The sequence below is a fragment of the Dermatophagoides pteronyssinus genome, unplaced genomic scaffold (assembly GCF_027571235.1).
Source record: "Dermatophagoides pteronyssinus isolate colony J.1.1.1.1 unplaced genomic scaffold, Derpt_VIB-CSIC_2022.12 sq0001, whole genome shotgun sequence".
NCBI lineage: Eukaryota > Metazoa > Arthropoda > Arachnida > Sarcoptiformes > Pyroglyphidae > Dermatophagoides > Dermatophagoides pteronyssinus.
In genome coordinates this window covers 3,637,260-3,654,064 of record NW_027461525.1, presented here as the reverse complement: position 1 = coordinate 3,654,064, position 16,805 = coordinate 3,637,260, and the positions used below count along the sequence as shown (strand labels likewise).

Genomic DNA, 16,805 nt, shown 5'->3' with positions numbered 1-16,805 from the left:
TCTTTTTTTTTGTGGTTTTCAATTATTGTACAAACTAAAATAATATGAAAAATTTTCATTTTCATTTTGAACAAATTCCATTTGTTTGTAGTATGTTTGAATTATGTTCAAATAGTAGCAAACAACATAACATTTTAAATTAATGTTATCAATGAAAATCAATGACAATGATGATGATGATCATCATTTTTTAGTTCATCATTTGGAATAAATCTCACTCTTTTTTCTTTACTTATTTTTTCACTTCAGTATAAAAATATAAAACAAAACACCTAAAAACATTAATTCATTAAATCCATTAATTCGATAAAAGCAAATTGTTCTGTCATCATTGAAAATGGACTCGAACAAAGAGAAAAAGGAAAAGAAAAATTATTATTATAAACAATAATAATAATAAAACAATGACGACAACAACAAGAAGCTGGAAACAAAACAAAAACAAAAAAAATGAAATATTGCAACAATTGCAATAATAAGCAACAGCAAAATGAATCGCATTATATTTTTAGATGAGTTCTACAGAACAACAACAACAAAAAAATTGGCCATAACATCAAATGATGATGATGATGGTTATGGCCTAACATATAGAAAAAAAAACAAAACAAGATTGTCGTATTATATAATATTGTTCCATATTGTAAATGAATGAATGGTATTTGTTCCAAGTTGTTTTTTCCTTTATTAATGCCATTATTATTATAGACAAAGAAAATATTGGAAGAAATACACACAATTATATTGCGTGACTTGCTATTGTTGTTTGAATTTTTTTTTATTCTTTTTTCAATATTTTGTTGTTTTTTTTTGCTGCTGCTAAAATTATAATCCATAAGAAAATAGATTCTTTCACGAGTTCAAGACCTCGAAAAAACCGATTGTTTTTGTTGTTGGAATGATCATAAATGATTGGCAATCATCATCATCATTATAATTAATCGAAATGATGTATAGGAATTTTGTTGTTTTTGTTGTTGCTCTTATTCCACTTTACTTGATTATTATCAAGAAAAAAAATAATATTATGCAATCAACGATGAACAAATGAATTAAAGTAATCATCAAGTGTTTTAGAAAATATCCATTTCTATTGAAATTAATTAAAGGATTGGGTGATTTTTGTGAATTGTTGTTTCGTCGAAATATTAATGTGCCAGTTCATAAACTATTATCACATTGTGTAGCATAAGTAAAAATACATAAAAGATGAAGAATATTTTTTTCTATTTTTATTAGATTTTGTTAGTGATTCGAACAATCAATTCAATAATATGGATATTATTGAGGGGACAAAAAAAAGTTATAAAAAAAAGTATATTCAAAGTAAATGATGATGAAAACAAGAAAAAAAAGAATTATACTATTTACGATTAGTATAAGTCATTATCACTTTTTCTTTTTCTAGCTCGCTTCTCGTCAGCAAATATCAAAAACAAAAGAATTATACAAATCAAAATCAAACAATCAGATATATACAAAAACAATCCAAACATGTAGATAAATATCCAAAAAAAAACTAGCGAATTTGAATTTTTTTCTACCAGCATTATTATATACAACAACAAAAACATGATAATGACAATGATTATTGTATAATGCTACATTCCAGATTGTTTGACACTTGATCAACAACATTGTGATCTAAAAGAAAAATGTGAAAACAAGAAAATAAAGAAACAAAACAATACGACAAATAAAGAAAAAAAAATGATGAGACTTAAGCTTTTAGCTTCCCCCTCGCTAACAAATATAAGAATGTTGTTTTTTTTTGAAACGTTTACAATCGGATAACAATCGAAGCGTAATAGTAACAATATATGATGATGGTCATGGCTTGTGTTTGTGTGTATGAATGATTTAGACTCAAAACTACAAAGATGACAATGAATAGAATAATGTTTAGTACAATGGAATAATTTGTAATCATCATCATCATCGGTTGGTTTGGTCGGTTGGTCGGTCGAATGGACAAAGTCAAAAGTTGGTTGCCTATGATTAAATGCTTGGTTTGTTCAGCGACAAATGATGATGATGATGATGATGATCATAATCATCCTGCATCACCATTTACACTACTTTAATGTATTTTTTTTCAGGAATATTCCCATTTTCTCCTCCCCATTCTTTCATCATCAAAATTATTCTAGTTTTTTCATATTAATTTTATGCCTGTATTGTTCAATAGAACAATTGAAAACAACAAAACAATTTTTTTTTGGTCGATTTTATATATAGATCTTTCATATAATAAAATAATATTCCATGTACATTGTAACAATTTTGTCAAGTACATTTTCCATATTAAACAATGAACAAATACACACAACACATTTATAAGCCATGAACACGGTTGAAATTACAATCAAGTTAGATGCTAACTATATTTCAAATGAATGAAAAATAAAATAAAAGAACAATACGAATGAATTGAACGACGAACTAATTGAAATTATTTACATTGTTGGTTGTTATTGTCATTGTTATCGGTTGATGATGATGATGATGATAATGCATACAGCAGAATAAAACAGAAAAAGAAATCAACTTTTATATACAAATACAGCGATTGAAAATAAACTAATTAAATTGCAAAGTTACTGGAACGGATGGACCGATGAAAGATATGAAACTAACAACAACAATCCTACTATAGTTGGACCGTTTGCATAGGAAAACAAAACGAAAAAAAAATCTAACCTAACGGAACAGATGACAGGAACGAACGGAAGGAATGAAAAATCTATGGAGGCCAATTAAAGTGACCAAATGGAATAGATAATAGAATATGTTATTATTGTTACTTATGGATGATGATGATGATGAGCTATCCGTTTGCGTGTAAAACAATCGAAATATACTTGAAACACGGCAACCAAATCTTCAATCTTCAAGTGTAACAAACCAAAAAAAAACAACAACAATTTTTCAGATAGTATAAAAGTAAAGCACAAGAATCCTGGTGAATGTTAAAAACAGGAATCATTTTTTTTCTTCTTATTTTGTTAAAGTCTATCTATTAAATAATGTCGTGTTTATGACTACTAAAGAAAATAAATGCAACGATCAAATCAGATTCGAATGATTCATTATTATTTTGTTCAACATACATGACGTGTACTGTATAAAAAACGGCAGAGAAAAAAAAATAACGACAAAAACGGATACCATAAGATAAAGAATCGAAATTCGTTTTGATTTTCATCAAATTTGAAATGGTTTGCTGTAGATGGATAGAAATTTTCTACTGTAACCAATTTCATCTATGAAAAACTAAGTTTGATAATAAAGATCAAGTTATTTGTTTGTTTGTTTTTCCTACATAGTTCGTCTTCATTATCATCATCAATATTTTTACTTTCATGAATGAATGAATGAATGAATGAATGGAAAGCCAATTTTTACAGTTCATATATGTGTATCCGCCCGTCAATGTCTTACGGAATGGCATGCCATACATAACAAACAAACAAACAAGTACAATGGCTGCCAACAAAAAAAAATCATTCTATTTTTTCAACCCGGTTTCATCGGGTTTGGTCCATCATTTTGTTGGTCATAATGATCAATGAACTATCCAATCCGACCGAAAATAATATCCCGAAAATGAAAACAGGAAAGAAAAATATCTAACAATAATAATAACGAATGAAAAAAAATGAAAAAAATAACAACTGAATAGGCAGAAAAAAAATATTGAATAAAGCAAGCCATTATGTTCCATGTGTCCATTCTTGGACGATCAACGGTCGATAGGCCGAGTTAAGGCTCATGTCAGCTCTTTTGTTATTTTATTATTATTATTTTTTTTTTTTTTGTTGTGTGGATATTATTGGTGGTGGATATATATTATACTAAAGATCTATTCCACCAATATGAATTCTAGCAAATTTCATTCATATTATTTGTGTTCGTTCATTCGTTTTTTTCTCTCCTGGTTATATTAAGATTGGTTGTTCGATTTATTCTCGGTTGGTTTGTTCTGGCTTTTTTTTCTGGTATCATCATCATATTATAATAATCATTAATTAATTATACATCAACATCATTTTTTTTGCCCCACACTTTTACCAATTTCGGTTTGCTTCATTCATTCAACCATCCATTCAAGCAAAAATTCAATTCACCAAGACATGTGTATTTGTGGGCGATTGGTTTTGTGTAGTCAATATTATGTAATGTTGTTTATGACTTGATGATGAAAACCAATATTTTAATTTCATTCACAGCAAGCCTTAAAAAAATTACTACTAAATTACTACATCCTATTCATTTTTATCCAATCACATTAATGATTTTTAATCGTGATGAAAGATTTTCTTGACATTTCAGTACTTGAAAACAAATATGATATAAATGATTAGGATGCAACAATTCATTCAAAACTATAATAGCTTGCTTAACGCTTTGTGAATAACATGAAATTTTCTCCATCTGAAACTATCATTTCAGCCTTTCAGAATGGAAAAATAAAAGTAGCCAGTAATTTTTTCGATTAATCAAATGGATATTTTGTCAAACATATCTGTTTAGTTTATTCAATATATATTAAAAGAATATTTGCTCTAAAATTAGTTGATTTCCTTTTCTAAAAGCATAAATTTTTAATTTAAAAACTTGGCACACTTTTGATAAATATTATATCAAAATAATCAGCTAATAAAAATCTAGGTCAGATTTTTAACCCCCATTGAAATCAAGTTTTGTATGAAAGATTGTTGTTAATATCAATGATGATGATTAAAGAACCAATAAGTTTTGGACAGTGGTTTTTCATTGGCAAACTGCCTTTGCCAACCCACACGCACACATCATTTCATTGATTAAATAGTAGATCAAACATACGATTGTCCGAGAAACCCAATATTCAATCCCTTCTGTCCTGATATTATTATTAATATTAATTTTCATAAAGTGTAAATTAAATGATGGCCATATATTGAAAAGAAAAATGAGACAATATTATTATTATTATTATCATCTAAGTTGAAGAATAAAATGAATATATAGACAATATATTCGATCTGAAATATTGATGATGATGATGATAGTATTTTGTTCCATTATCATTGTAATAGTTTATCATTATTATTATTATAGTTGAATAACAATAATGAAAAAAATGTCCTAGCCAATTTATATATGGGATACTATTATTGAAAGATTCTATTCGTTGTTTTCTATATCATTTTTTTTTGTTCTTAGTCATCGATGATGATGATAGTATAGTCGATGTTAATTAATGATTCGTTCAATGTCTTTGACTTGGTTGAACAAAGGTTGATTGGATACCAAAAAAACAAAAAAACAAAAAAATTGATTCTACCATATTGAAACTAATACGGTCAACAACTAAACTAGAGATATGGGAAAGGAAAACTGTTTTTAAATTTCCAATTTCTCGCCTGAACTGAATTTTTTTTTCACATGTTTTTTTCTGTTTGTTCCTAGAATCATAAAAAAAAAAAACATTTCCCGCCTTTTTCCCTCCCCATAAAAAAAATGATTACAAGTGATTAATGATGAGATTATTAGATACACAAGCAAAAAGGTCCATCGCTAAGCTACTATTATAATCTTACTAATACTTCCATCTAACTATTATTAGGATGGAGAGGGAGATAGGGACAAAAAGCTCTTTCATATTATTTCAACATCATCATCATCATCATCAAATACCACGATACTCGAAACCAAATAACAAACAATATACCAAGAACAATGTGACAATTGTAATCAATGAATAGTTTGGTTTTATCATTGAATCAAAATGAATGGAACAGAATTGCTACTGTTAGGCTGTTTTTTTTTGCAATATATCTAAAAGCAAAGCAAAACAAAACAAAACAAAAGCTTACTATCGTTGAATGTTTTGTTTTTTGGTATTACGAAAGCAGTAGCAATAACATAAGCAACAGCCTCCCAATTTTCATTCGTATTGTATATCATCCATTTCATTCTAGGGATTTTTTGTTTTGTTTTGTTTTTTTTTGAATTATATAAAAAATGACAAATATCTCTTCAATATTTCAAATTTAAATGACATATGACACATAGTGTCAGTGTCACATAACAAATGGTGAAGGGTGGGAATGAATGAATGAATGAATGAATTGTAGAATAACTGACAACATTTGTTATAATTGAGATGAATTTTCTTGTTTCAATTTTATTTTCTGATTCTCCCTGCATACATTTATTTTATTTTATTCTGGTCGGATATTCAACGATAGAATTGTGAAGATTACCAAAACAAAACAAAAAAAAACGCCAAAACAAAATTTGCTTATAGATTCTGTGTGTCTGTGTGTGTGTTTTCACCGCATTTTCCATTACGATTATACAATTAATCAACATTACAACATATGAATCAGCATATATGATGATAGAGATATAATCATAATTTTCAATTTGAATCATACATTAATATGATTCATTTTGGTTTTTTTTCTCCATAAACAAAAGCTAAAAAAAATAATAGAATCCATTCAAACATTCTTTTTTTTCGATTCGACTCGAACAAAAATCGATACGAATCTTTTTTGTTTTTTTTTCTTTTGGTTCACATATTTCGCTTCAATGGCAGGAAATAAATCGAACAACAATAACCAAAAAGAACAAAATTACTTTATTCATTGAAAATAAATCCCCAAAAAAAATCAAGAAACCGATTGGGAAAAGTCAGCAGATTGAAACCGGAAATGAATGATGAAACAAACAGCACAAGTAAAAAAAGAAAACAAAACAAAATGACAACCACAATCACAATCATATAGTTTATTTTTGATTCAGCCCATTGTCATCATCATAATCATAATAATCATCAATGACAATATTGTTAAAGTTTTAATACAGAAATGTACAAATTATTTTCAAATAATAAAAAAAATCAGCAATGAATTTTTCTGTGATGAAAAAAAAACGGATACAAATATCCGATTCACACATACATATATCTCATATCTACATTGGATAATGAATTGAGTATATAAAAGAAACACATTTTATTGAATGAAACGGCGTGAATAATGTACCCTTTTTGTTGAAAAAAATATTTATTACACAATCATAATCATAGTTGTTGTTTTGTGAGAAAAAAAACTTGTTTTTTATTATTTTTTTTTCGTAGAATAATGGGAAAAATGTTATTTATGTCACAGGAAAAACGATAATAATTTGAAGAAACAATCTAGGGATACTTGGATGGTAATAGAGAAAACATTGAAAAAAAATTCAATTTTTTACGCTTATATTTTATCTATTTTTTCATGACTTTCATATGGTTTGACTGTCGATATTTTTTTTTTAATTTTCTCATTTGTTCATTATTCGTTCCGGTTGGACTATGATGATGATGATCAGCATCATCATCAACAACAATTACCGCCTTTACATTGATACTCATTTGCCTGTTAATGATCATTTAAAAAAAAATACCGGATTCATAATATCTGTAGTATTTAGACACAGATTCTAACCAAAATCTTTTTGATCTTTTTTCTATCAAACATCCATAAGAATCGATTAAGCATTAAAACATATCAGGAGTAAAAAAAAAGTTGGGCGAACAAAAAAAAACATGTATAAAGGCGGAATATTTCAGAAATAAAGAATTTTAATGTAAAGAAAAAAAAAGACTAATACATGGGTAACATGATTAATTATAATCAAGACAATGTTATAGAAAACTTTTTATTACTGGTGTTAATCAGAAAAAGAAAAAAAAGAGAAGGAACAAAAAAAAAGAACAGAGAAAATGATCCACATATAAAAGAGAGGATATTATTAACGAAAATTAAAATTCTTATTCAAATACATTAGGTTCATTTTCATTTCATCCAGAATTAATTCAGAATGAAAAAAACGAAGAATTTAATTGGTTGTACCAAAAGGAAAAAAAATTCATTCATTCAATTTCATCACATTTGTGACAAGTTTCATTAAATATCATTGAATAATATGAGACATACATACATTCTTTTTTATTATTTCATTTCTAACTATGTACGATTTCAAAAATTTGGTCTATTCCGATAAATGGGCCTAAACTAGGTCAGACATTGGATTTTTTTTCATTGTTGCAATAATAAGTCAATGATGAGAAACTATGATGATCATCATCATCATCATGTCGGATGTATAAAGAATTTATTCTTTTGTATATTTAATGTTTCAAACATTCTTATTTATTGTTAATCGCTTGTCATGATACAGAAAAAAAAATCAATTGATTGAATTCGATTGAATATTATTAATATAAAAAAAAGAATGATATACACTTACCATCATAGATTAAGGCTGAAATGGTATTGACCATATTGATAAATATCACTAATATCAATGCCAGAATTAATGCTTTTATTGCCATTGTTGATTGTGATGATGATATTGGCGTACTATTGTATGAATCTCGTCGTCGTCTACAATAACAATGTTGAATAATAAGTGATTCTTGTATTATTTTTTTACGAGATTTTCTTTTCGGATAATCAACACCGTATAAAATAGCTGAAGATTTTTTATCAATCGACAATAATGATGATGATTTGGATGATGAATCATTTTCAGTAAAGTTTACCATCTTATTATTCTGTATTTTAGCATTATTATTCATAATGATCATCATAAGAGTCTTCGTAATAGTAATATCATTATTATTAATAATACTTGTCATTTTCATTTTCATCATCATAATCATTATCATTATTATTATTATTATTATTTGATATTAATAACACTCAAAAAGAAAAACGATGACGAAAACAAGAAAAAAAAACTTTATTCTATTCAATTCGTATTCATTTCGTACATTTTCCGCCAAACTTTTTGTTGTTGTTGTTGTTTTTGTTATTGTTGGTTCGTAGCTAACTGAATAGAACTGAATCCATTGAGGATGGATGAAGAAAACCATGAAACCACACACACACACACACATGCACGGCAAACAATAAAGGATGATTGTTAATGATGGCAATAATGATCAATGAAGAATGTGTAGAAAATCAATATAACAACATCAAATGAGAAAAAAAACGAAAAGAAAATACGGATATCAAGAATCGGTCACATGATCATCATGATTATGATGTTGATAATGATGATGATGATGATGACCAAAGCTGGAATTGTTCAACTGGATGGATATTAAAGTTCACTATATAAATGGGAGATAATTGTAAAGGAAAAAGTAAAGAATAAAGTAGAAAAAAAATAAAACGATTTCAATCACAAGTTTTATCAATTTATTGGGAAAAAAGTATCAAATGACAAACAAAAACAAAAGTAAATATAAATAATAGTAATAATAATAATAATAATAAAGTTTACAAAAAAAAAAAAACAATTCAAATGAAATGGAAAGTTTTTAAATGGTTGATGCTGAAAAAAATGGACAAAATCAGTAAAATGGAATCTAAAATTAAAGGCAAATCAAATGGAATATTCATTCATTTTATTTATGGCCATTTGATGATTATAATGGTCGACACATTTAAAATATTTTCTTTTCTTTTCTTTTTATTGGTAACAATAAACACATTTTCTTCGTTTGTTAGGACATCATTATTGGCTGAACACGATCGACCGGACAACCTAACAACCAACTATATAAGTGGCCATTAAGTGTGTTACCTAACCATCAAAGAAAACAATAACAAAAAATAAAAGAATCTTGGCCAGACAATAAATGTTACAATAATAATAATAAAATAGAAATAAAAATCTTACCGAAACAAAAATGATAACATGAATTATCTAATAATAATAATGTAAAGACGGTTAACAAGCTTGAATTCATCACGATTTTGATGGGGGTTGAAGGGAAAAAGAAGAAAAAAAATATTGGTCGCTCTTAATAAGGATAATATGATCTTAGTTATATTTTCCTTCATTTTAGTTGATGATGATGATGATGATGATGATGAAACGACTTTGATTATAGAATTCTCTCGTTTTGTTTTTGTTTTTTAATCTTCACAAGTATATGATGTCAATTATATTCACGATAATAATGATCATGAGATAACTGATCATTTTTTTTTGTTTGGTTCTGGTTTTAGTTTCTGCTTCCATCACACAGACAGAAAATAAGCTTTGAACAGGAGAAAAAAACTTTGAAGAATCTCGAATTACATAAATATAGACAACAACAACAACAACATCAAACATGAATGATTTTTTTATTCGATAATCATGTTTGATAGAATCTCAAGTGGAATGTTTTTTCTCTTCAACACGACAATAAAGGGGAATCATTCATCTTTTAAAAGAATCAGTTTTGTTTTTACTTTGTTTTTTTTTGGAAATTCTCATACATTTCATATCTTCTCTTTCTACTTGTGAACTTTTAAAGTGAAATGAACTTGATTATATTATTTTTTTTTAATAGCGAATAATTATCAATCAATAACGTATAAAATTATCATATAAGTTTTTTTTAGGTATCATCTAACTATAACATATAATAATCATTATCATTATTTTTATCCGAATATATCGTATTAACATACACTTTAACTACCGATTGAATAATGATATAATAAGTTTTTGTTCACAATGTGAAAATGTGAATTTACATTTTGAAATTTCAAGTCGGTAATAAATGAGTTAACTTAATGTTATTATATCTATTCACAAAAGAATTTCTTTGTTCACTTTTTTTTGTTGAATAGAAAAATTCTGTCAACTAGAGACAACAACGGAAAAAAAACTTTAGCAACAGTTTAAGATATGCATTGAAAATCAAAAATTGTAGATAAAGTTTAGATTAAGAATAGAAAATGTAAGAGATTTTGTTTATTTTTTTTCAAGATGATGTGATATGAATTTGAATGAATGTCGACAGATAAATGACGTTAACAAACAGAACGACAAACATGACAAACATCAACATTATTATCATCATCATCATCATCAAAGTCATGCTGGCTAGGCTCATTCCACATTTAACAAGCTATGGTTGAATGTTAAGATTCCTAAATTTTTTTTTGGAATGGATGAATGAATAAATTGTATTTATGGATCGTTTGGCACAACTGTTTGAGGTTTTCTATGAACAATGAACGTAATAGTCAGTAGTATGTTAGTTGTAAACATAGACACAGACTTGATAGTGAATTCTGTAAAAAATTTACAAATTTTTCCAGATGAATATTCACACAAATATAGGCTAAACATGTATCCTACGGATGATGATAATGTTATGAATAAATCATGACAATAGATGACAATCATAATCTTTAGTGATAATAACTGGTCATTATTTTCTATAAGGGTAGAATGAATTCAATGAATAAATGAACAAAAATTCTCTACGGTCATCATTTTACGTTCCAATTTCATAAAGAAGGTCCTGAGAAATGGGGAGAAAATTTCCTCTTTCATCATCAACATCATCATCATTTAAACCCCTTTAAAACCATTACACTAAAATAGAAAAAATTGCCAGCAGCTAGAAAAAAAATGAAATTCATGTTTCTCAAATCACGGAAAAAATATGGTGAGAAAAAAAAATTAATGTTCCGCGAAACGATATATGTTACATATGGCTAAATGATTTTACAATTTTTTTTAGCAACAAATGAAAAAAAAACTTTTCAACGAAAACATTAACATCATACACATATCGAATTGAAGAATGAGAATGATCGATTTATGCCATTATAGCAAAGGAAGCAAAAAAAAATCAGGATATTTATAAAGAAATTTAAATACACAGGTGAAAAAAATGGAATTTTTTTTGAAATAGAAATAATAATAAAATATATGTCCAATATGAAAAATATTTCTACCGGTTCAAAAAATTATACCAAAGTATTTTTTCACTTTCTTTCTCCATATTTTTCTGGGTGAATGCTCCAAAATATAAGTACGGAAGAAAAAAAACAGTAAAATTTAATTCAATTTGATTCCGTTCAATTTGTTTCGACAACAACAAAACAGATGTCTGAAAAAAAATCATTTGAAAAAACGAACACGAATCTATGATCGGCAGAAAAAAAAGAATAATATTCTTCAATAAAATTTCATTTTTGTGGTCATTTTATTGTTTTGATAAAATATTTTGATATTCGATACCTGTATCCTTTGATTGTTGATTTTTATTCTTCCAATTAAATTTTTATTGATGAATTATTTTTTTTCCAAAGTTTTCAATTGAATTGACATTTAAAATCAATAATAAATTTCTATCTTTATTTATTTATCATTTGATTGATGATTGGGGATGGTAAATGAGGGATGTGTGTGTGTGTGTGTGTATGATTGTTAAAAGGAAAACACAATGGCATCACACAATTCAATTAGTATCGATCCAAATTGATCGGATCAATGGTTTGATCGGGATGAAGAAAATACGAATCATCAAATAATATAGAAAATCTTCAATTTAGAACCCAACAAGTCGGTTATTATTTTTATTAAATGCCAACGGGACAATAGCAATTTATATTTATTTATATATATAATTCAATGAGAGTTTAATTCAATTTAATTCAGTTCACTTGATATATATTTCAATCTATATTATTATTATTCTCACTTTTTTTTATTTTTTCGCGCCTAATATAAAGAAAATGAAATAAAACCATTCACGATATAAACAACAACAATCACAAATCAAACAACCGTTTTGATTTTTTTTCTTATATTTTTATTTTACGATTCTAACACTCTAACACTCATCTTTCTTCTATCGAGAGTGAAAACTTGAATGTTATTGTCAATGGATAGAGCAAAAAATAACGAAAATGTTAGGAGCAAGGGACCGATTGTCGACATTCAATTTTGATGTGATTTTCCCGTTATTCTTTAAGATTTCATATATTAAACCCGAATATATAATAATATAATGTATTTGCAACGGCTAGACATGGAAATCGACATTGGTAGTTTTATTTTTTTGTAAAATAAAAAGCTAACAAGAACCAAAAATAAAAAAGATTGAATGAATGAACAACAACAACACTAACACCACACACATCTAAGAAATGCCGTCATCAAGCACGCATCAATGGCCAAACGAAAAAAAAACACCATACACCAAGAATAAGAGAAAAATATATATCGTATACATTTTGGAACAAATGAAAAGTTCTTACTTAAATAGAAATCATTTAGAAGAGGAAAAGAAATTTATAATAATAATAATTTTATACAAAAACGAAAAATCGCAAACGAATAGCGCCTATAAAAAAAAGAAACAACGAAAAAAAAAGAAATCTAAAACGAATGAATAATAACAGAATAAAACAACATTTATTATATATTGAATGTGGGAAAAGTGAAAACAAAATATCTAATGACAGATGAATTCATTGATTGATAAATGATTCTTGTTTCTTTTCTTATGTGTGTGATTGTGTTGTGTTGTTCCACTTTTTTATTTTATTTTACAGTTCAATTAGTTATGGGCATAGATTGTGAATGCAAGAAAAAAATGAAAATTGAAAATGACAAAACAGTGAGAAAAGATTAATTTGATGTGTTCACACATATCCGAGAAATATAGACGAAAAAAAGAGGGGAAAAAGTTTGAAATTCAAACTTTAAATGTAGAATTTATAGTAGGATTTAAATTTTGGGTATGTTATAAAAATGATCAAACAAATAGATTTTTTTTTGTCTTGATTGATCAGTTTTCTACTACTGCCCAAAAATCCGAATCGAAATTGTTTTTGTATTCATAAGTAAAGAAATATGACCAATTTTGATTGAAAAAAATTTTTTAGAACGGTCAATGTTTTACGATAGTGGTTGGCAAGAAAAAAAAAGTGAAATGATTTATATTTTGAAACAAAACAAATTTTTGTTTTTTTTTCAATTTCTTAGATTCGATGATTTATTATCTAAAAATCTTCCGTTCGATGATGATGATGGTCATTTACTATCGAAAAGAAAGAAAAAAGCTATTCTTCTTCAAAATTCGAATGTTATTGTTGGACTGCAGTAGGAATGAGAAGTAAAAAAAATCAATTTCCATTGAAAATCCATCGTCCATCAATTGAATCGAAATAGAATTCCAACGCCAACAATAACAAAAAAAAAGAAAACAAACAAACAAACAGACTAAAAAATGCATTATGAATGAAAATCGCATCTGGCCAGAATAGACAAAATGAATTTTATTAGGTTCATCATCAGAATTTGAGTTGAACAAAATTGCCAAATAAAAAAATCGGAACCATCGGTTCATAAAGAATCAAATACAAACACACAAAAGATGATTATTATTTAAAATTTTTGCCCATTTTTTCACAGTTGTTGATGATGATTGAGAGAATAAATTTCATAGAAAAAAAATTAAAAGTTATTTAATCAAATCTTAATAGGAAAAGATGCTTTTTCGGCAACAAAATAAAAAATTCATTATTGAACAAAATTTATAATCAAATATGAACTTTTTTGTTCTTTTGTTGTTGTTGTTCTTTTCATCATCAACATTCAATATAATCGAATATCATAAGATAAAGAAACAAGAAAAATAAAAAATTTCAAATTTATAATTCACCTTGTCATTTGTTGTTTTTGCTGTTGTTGTCAACTATTGAACATTTTTTCACATTAAAATAAGAAAAAAATAAGAATTTTGATTTTGATCAATGAATTGAACAAAAAAAAAAATTCTTCACAAATATTCATATAAATAACATTAATAAAAAAATTTTTTATGAATAAATTTTATTTTTGCAAAATGTCGACGTTTTTTTTGTGTCGGTGTGACCGATCACTTGGTTAGTTACACGATAACTGCCATTTTTCCCGGGATATTCAACCGACCGAAAACCGTATCCATGTTTTGTGATTCTGTTGCCATATTAGTCTTTATACCACACAAATATTATATATTCGCTTGAATTACAGTTCGACCAAACATTATAACCATAGACCCAACAACGATTGCAGGAACCGTATAAATATGCTTCGATATAATGGTTAAAAGGAATAAACCAAAAAAAATTTTTTTCTTCTTTCTCATCTATAGTCGAATAGATGTAGAAGCATATAATGATGCTAATGGATAACATCACAGTAAAAAACGGATCTAATGTTGTTGCTGCTGCTGCTGGGCCAATTTCGTAACTTTAGTAGAATATATAGTAGTTCTTTTGGCTGATAGATTCTTAATCAATTGTTGGTCCATTTGAATTTTGAAATGTTTTTTACATTTTTCAAATTACATGTCTCTAAGAATCTGTTGAAATGTTTTTTTTTACTTTTACTATGACATTTTCAATAATATTGCATTATCTATTCCATGAATTCATATTTTCATTTTGCACAATTTTTTCGTAATGAAATTCTCTCACATTCAATCCACATTTTTGTTGTTCTTGTCTAATGGTCATTATATTAATCTGATAATGATGATGATGTACGAAAAATTGAAATCATTTTTTTGGAGAAAGGTAAAAAAACAATGGCAAAACTTATTTTTTTTACCAGTTTATCATGTGTAATACAATAACAAACACGCAATAATGGAACAGTAAAAAAAACTCGACAGTGATGATAATTAGGTATTTCCCTCTCTCTCTCTCTCTCTTTCTTTCCCATAGTTGATGCTAATTATTATTGAAAGTGCACTTTTTACTAAAAGTTGTTGTAGAATTTGTTGTAGATTTGTTCCGTTTTTCTTTTTCAAATTTATTCATAATATAATCAATTCATTTAACGGTAGCGTATTACATTTAGTCTTCTGTATTTATAATATAAAAAAATGACATCATCATAATTGTCATATCCTTTATCGTGATTTGTGTGTGTGTGTGTGTTTTGTTATGTCTGTGTTTTTATATTAATATACTTACTATTATTTGGAAAATGTACAGAAATAATTTATCTAATTTATATTTAACTGGATTCATTTCATTATTATTACTAAAGTTTTCTTCATTTGCTTCATTATTATTCGTTGAACGAAAATAAAAGACAACAACAACAACAACAAAACTAAATTCATTTCCATTTTCCAATTCTTGACAATAGAAATTGTTGTATACAGAAATTATATTTCATTTTTTAGTGTGTGTGTGTGTCCTAAGGAGAAGTTGCCACTGCCCGCCAAGTGTGTGTGTGTGTGTGTGTGAGAATTTAGCATGATTCTTTCTTTCCATTCTTTGATTCGTATCAAATTCAAGTAGGCAAAAAAAATCAGTTGAAAAAAATATCATCATTTCTGTCTAAATATATGTATCTCTGTGTTAGTGTGTGTGTGTTTGTCATTTGAATTACATAAATTTCTATTTTTTTTATCTTTTGTGGTTATTTTTTTTTATCACTGTATAGATTTTTTTTATGACAATTTTTTTCTGTGATATGATTGTATTCAATGTAAACTCTAACCTATTATAATAGCAATTTTTTCTTTCATTTCTTTTGTTCTTTGTAAAAACATCCATAATGTTTTTTGTTGTTGTTGTTGTGTAGAAACATCCAATCAAATCGATAATTTGTACGGAACTAATAATGTATACTGTTGTTGATAAACAATTGTATACATGTCAAATTCATACCTGGATTTTTTTCTGTTTCCATTCTTGTCGCATTCATATTGTTTTGTTTTTTTTCTCGCTGTCATTGTCACCTAATAACAACCGAAAAACTAAAACATTACATTTTAGATGTCATTCAAATCATATGCACATGTGAAGAAAACGATCCATTCAATTCCGACATTTTTTTTTGTTTGGTCTGGTCTTTTTTATTTTGTCTAACGATGAATTTCTCACTGCGATGAAATGCAATTATGAACTTAGATGTGCAAAAAACATTGTGTGATTTAAATAATAATTTTCAATGTGAAATTT

At 26.8% G+C, this 16,805-nt stretch overlaps 1 protein-coding gene across 1 annotated transcript in view; it reads right to left on the bottom strand.

Moving 5' to 3' along the window:
- The window catches only part of LOC113793564 (uncharacterized), a 38,876-nt gene extending 23,980 nt beyond the window's left edge, over positions 1–14,896 (bottom strand). Inside the window, exons 1-2 of the mRNA XM_075822381.1 lie at positions 14,507–14,896; positions 8,284–9,154 (exon numbers count right to left, since the gene is read on the bottom strand). Of these exons, the coding sequence (XP_075678496.1) occupies positions 8,284–8,704 (421 nt within the window). The 5' untranslated portion in view covers positions 8,705–9,154; positions 14,507–14,896. The remainder of the gene's footprint in view (positions 1–8,283; positions 9,155–14,506) is intronic.
- Between the last annotated feature and the right edge of the window lie 1,909 nt (positions 14,897–16,805).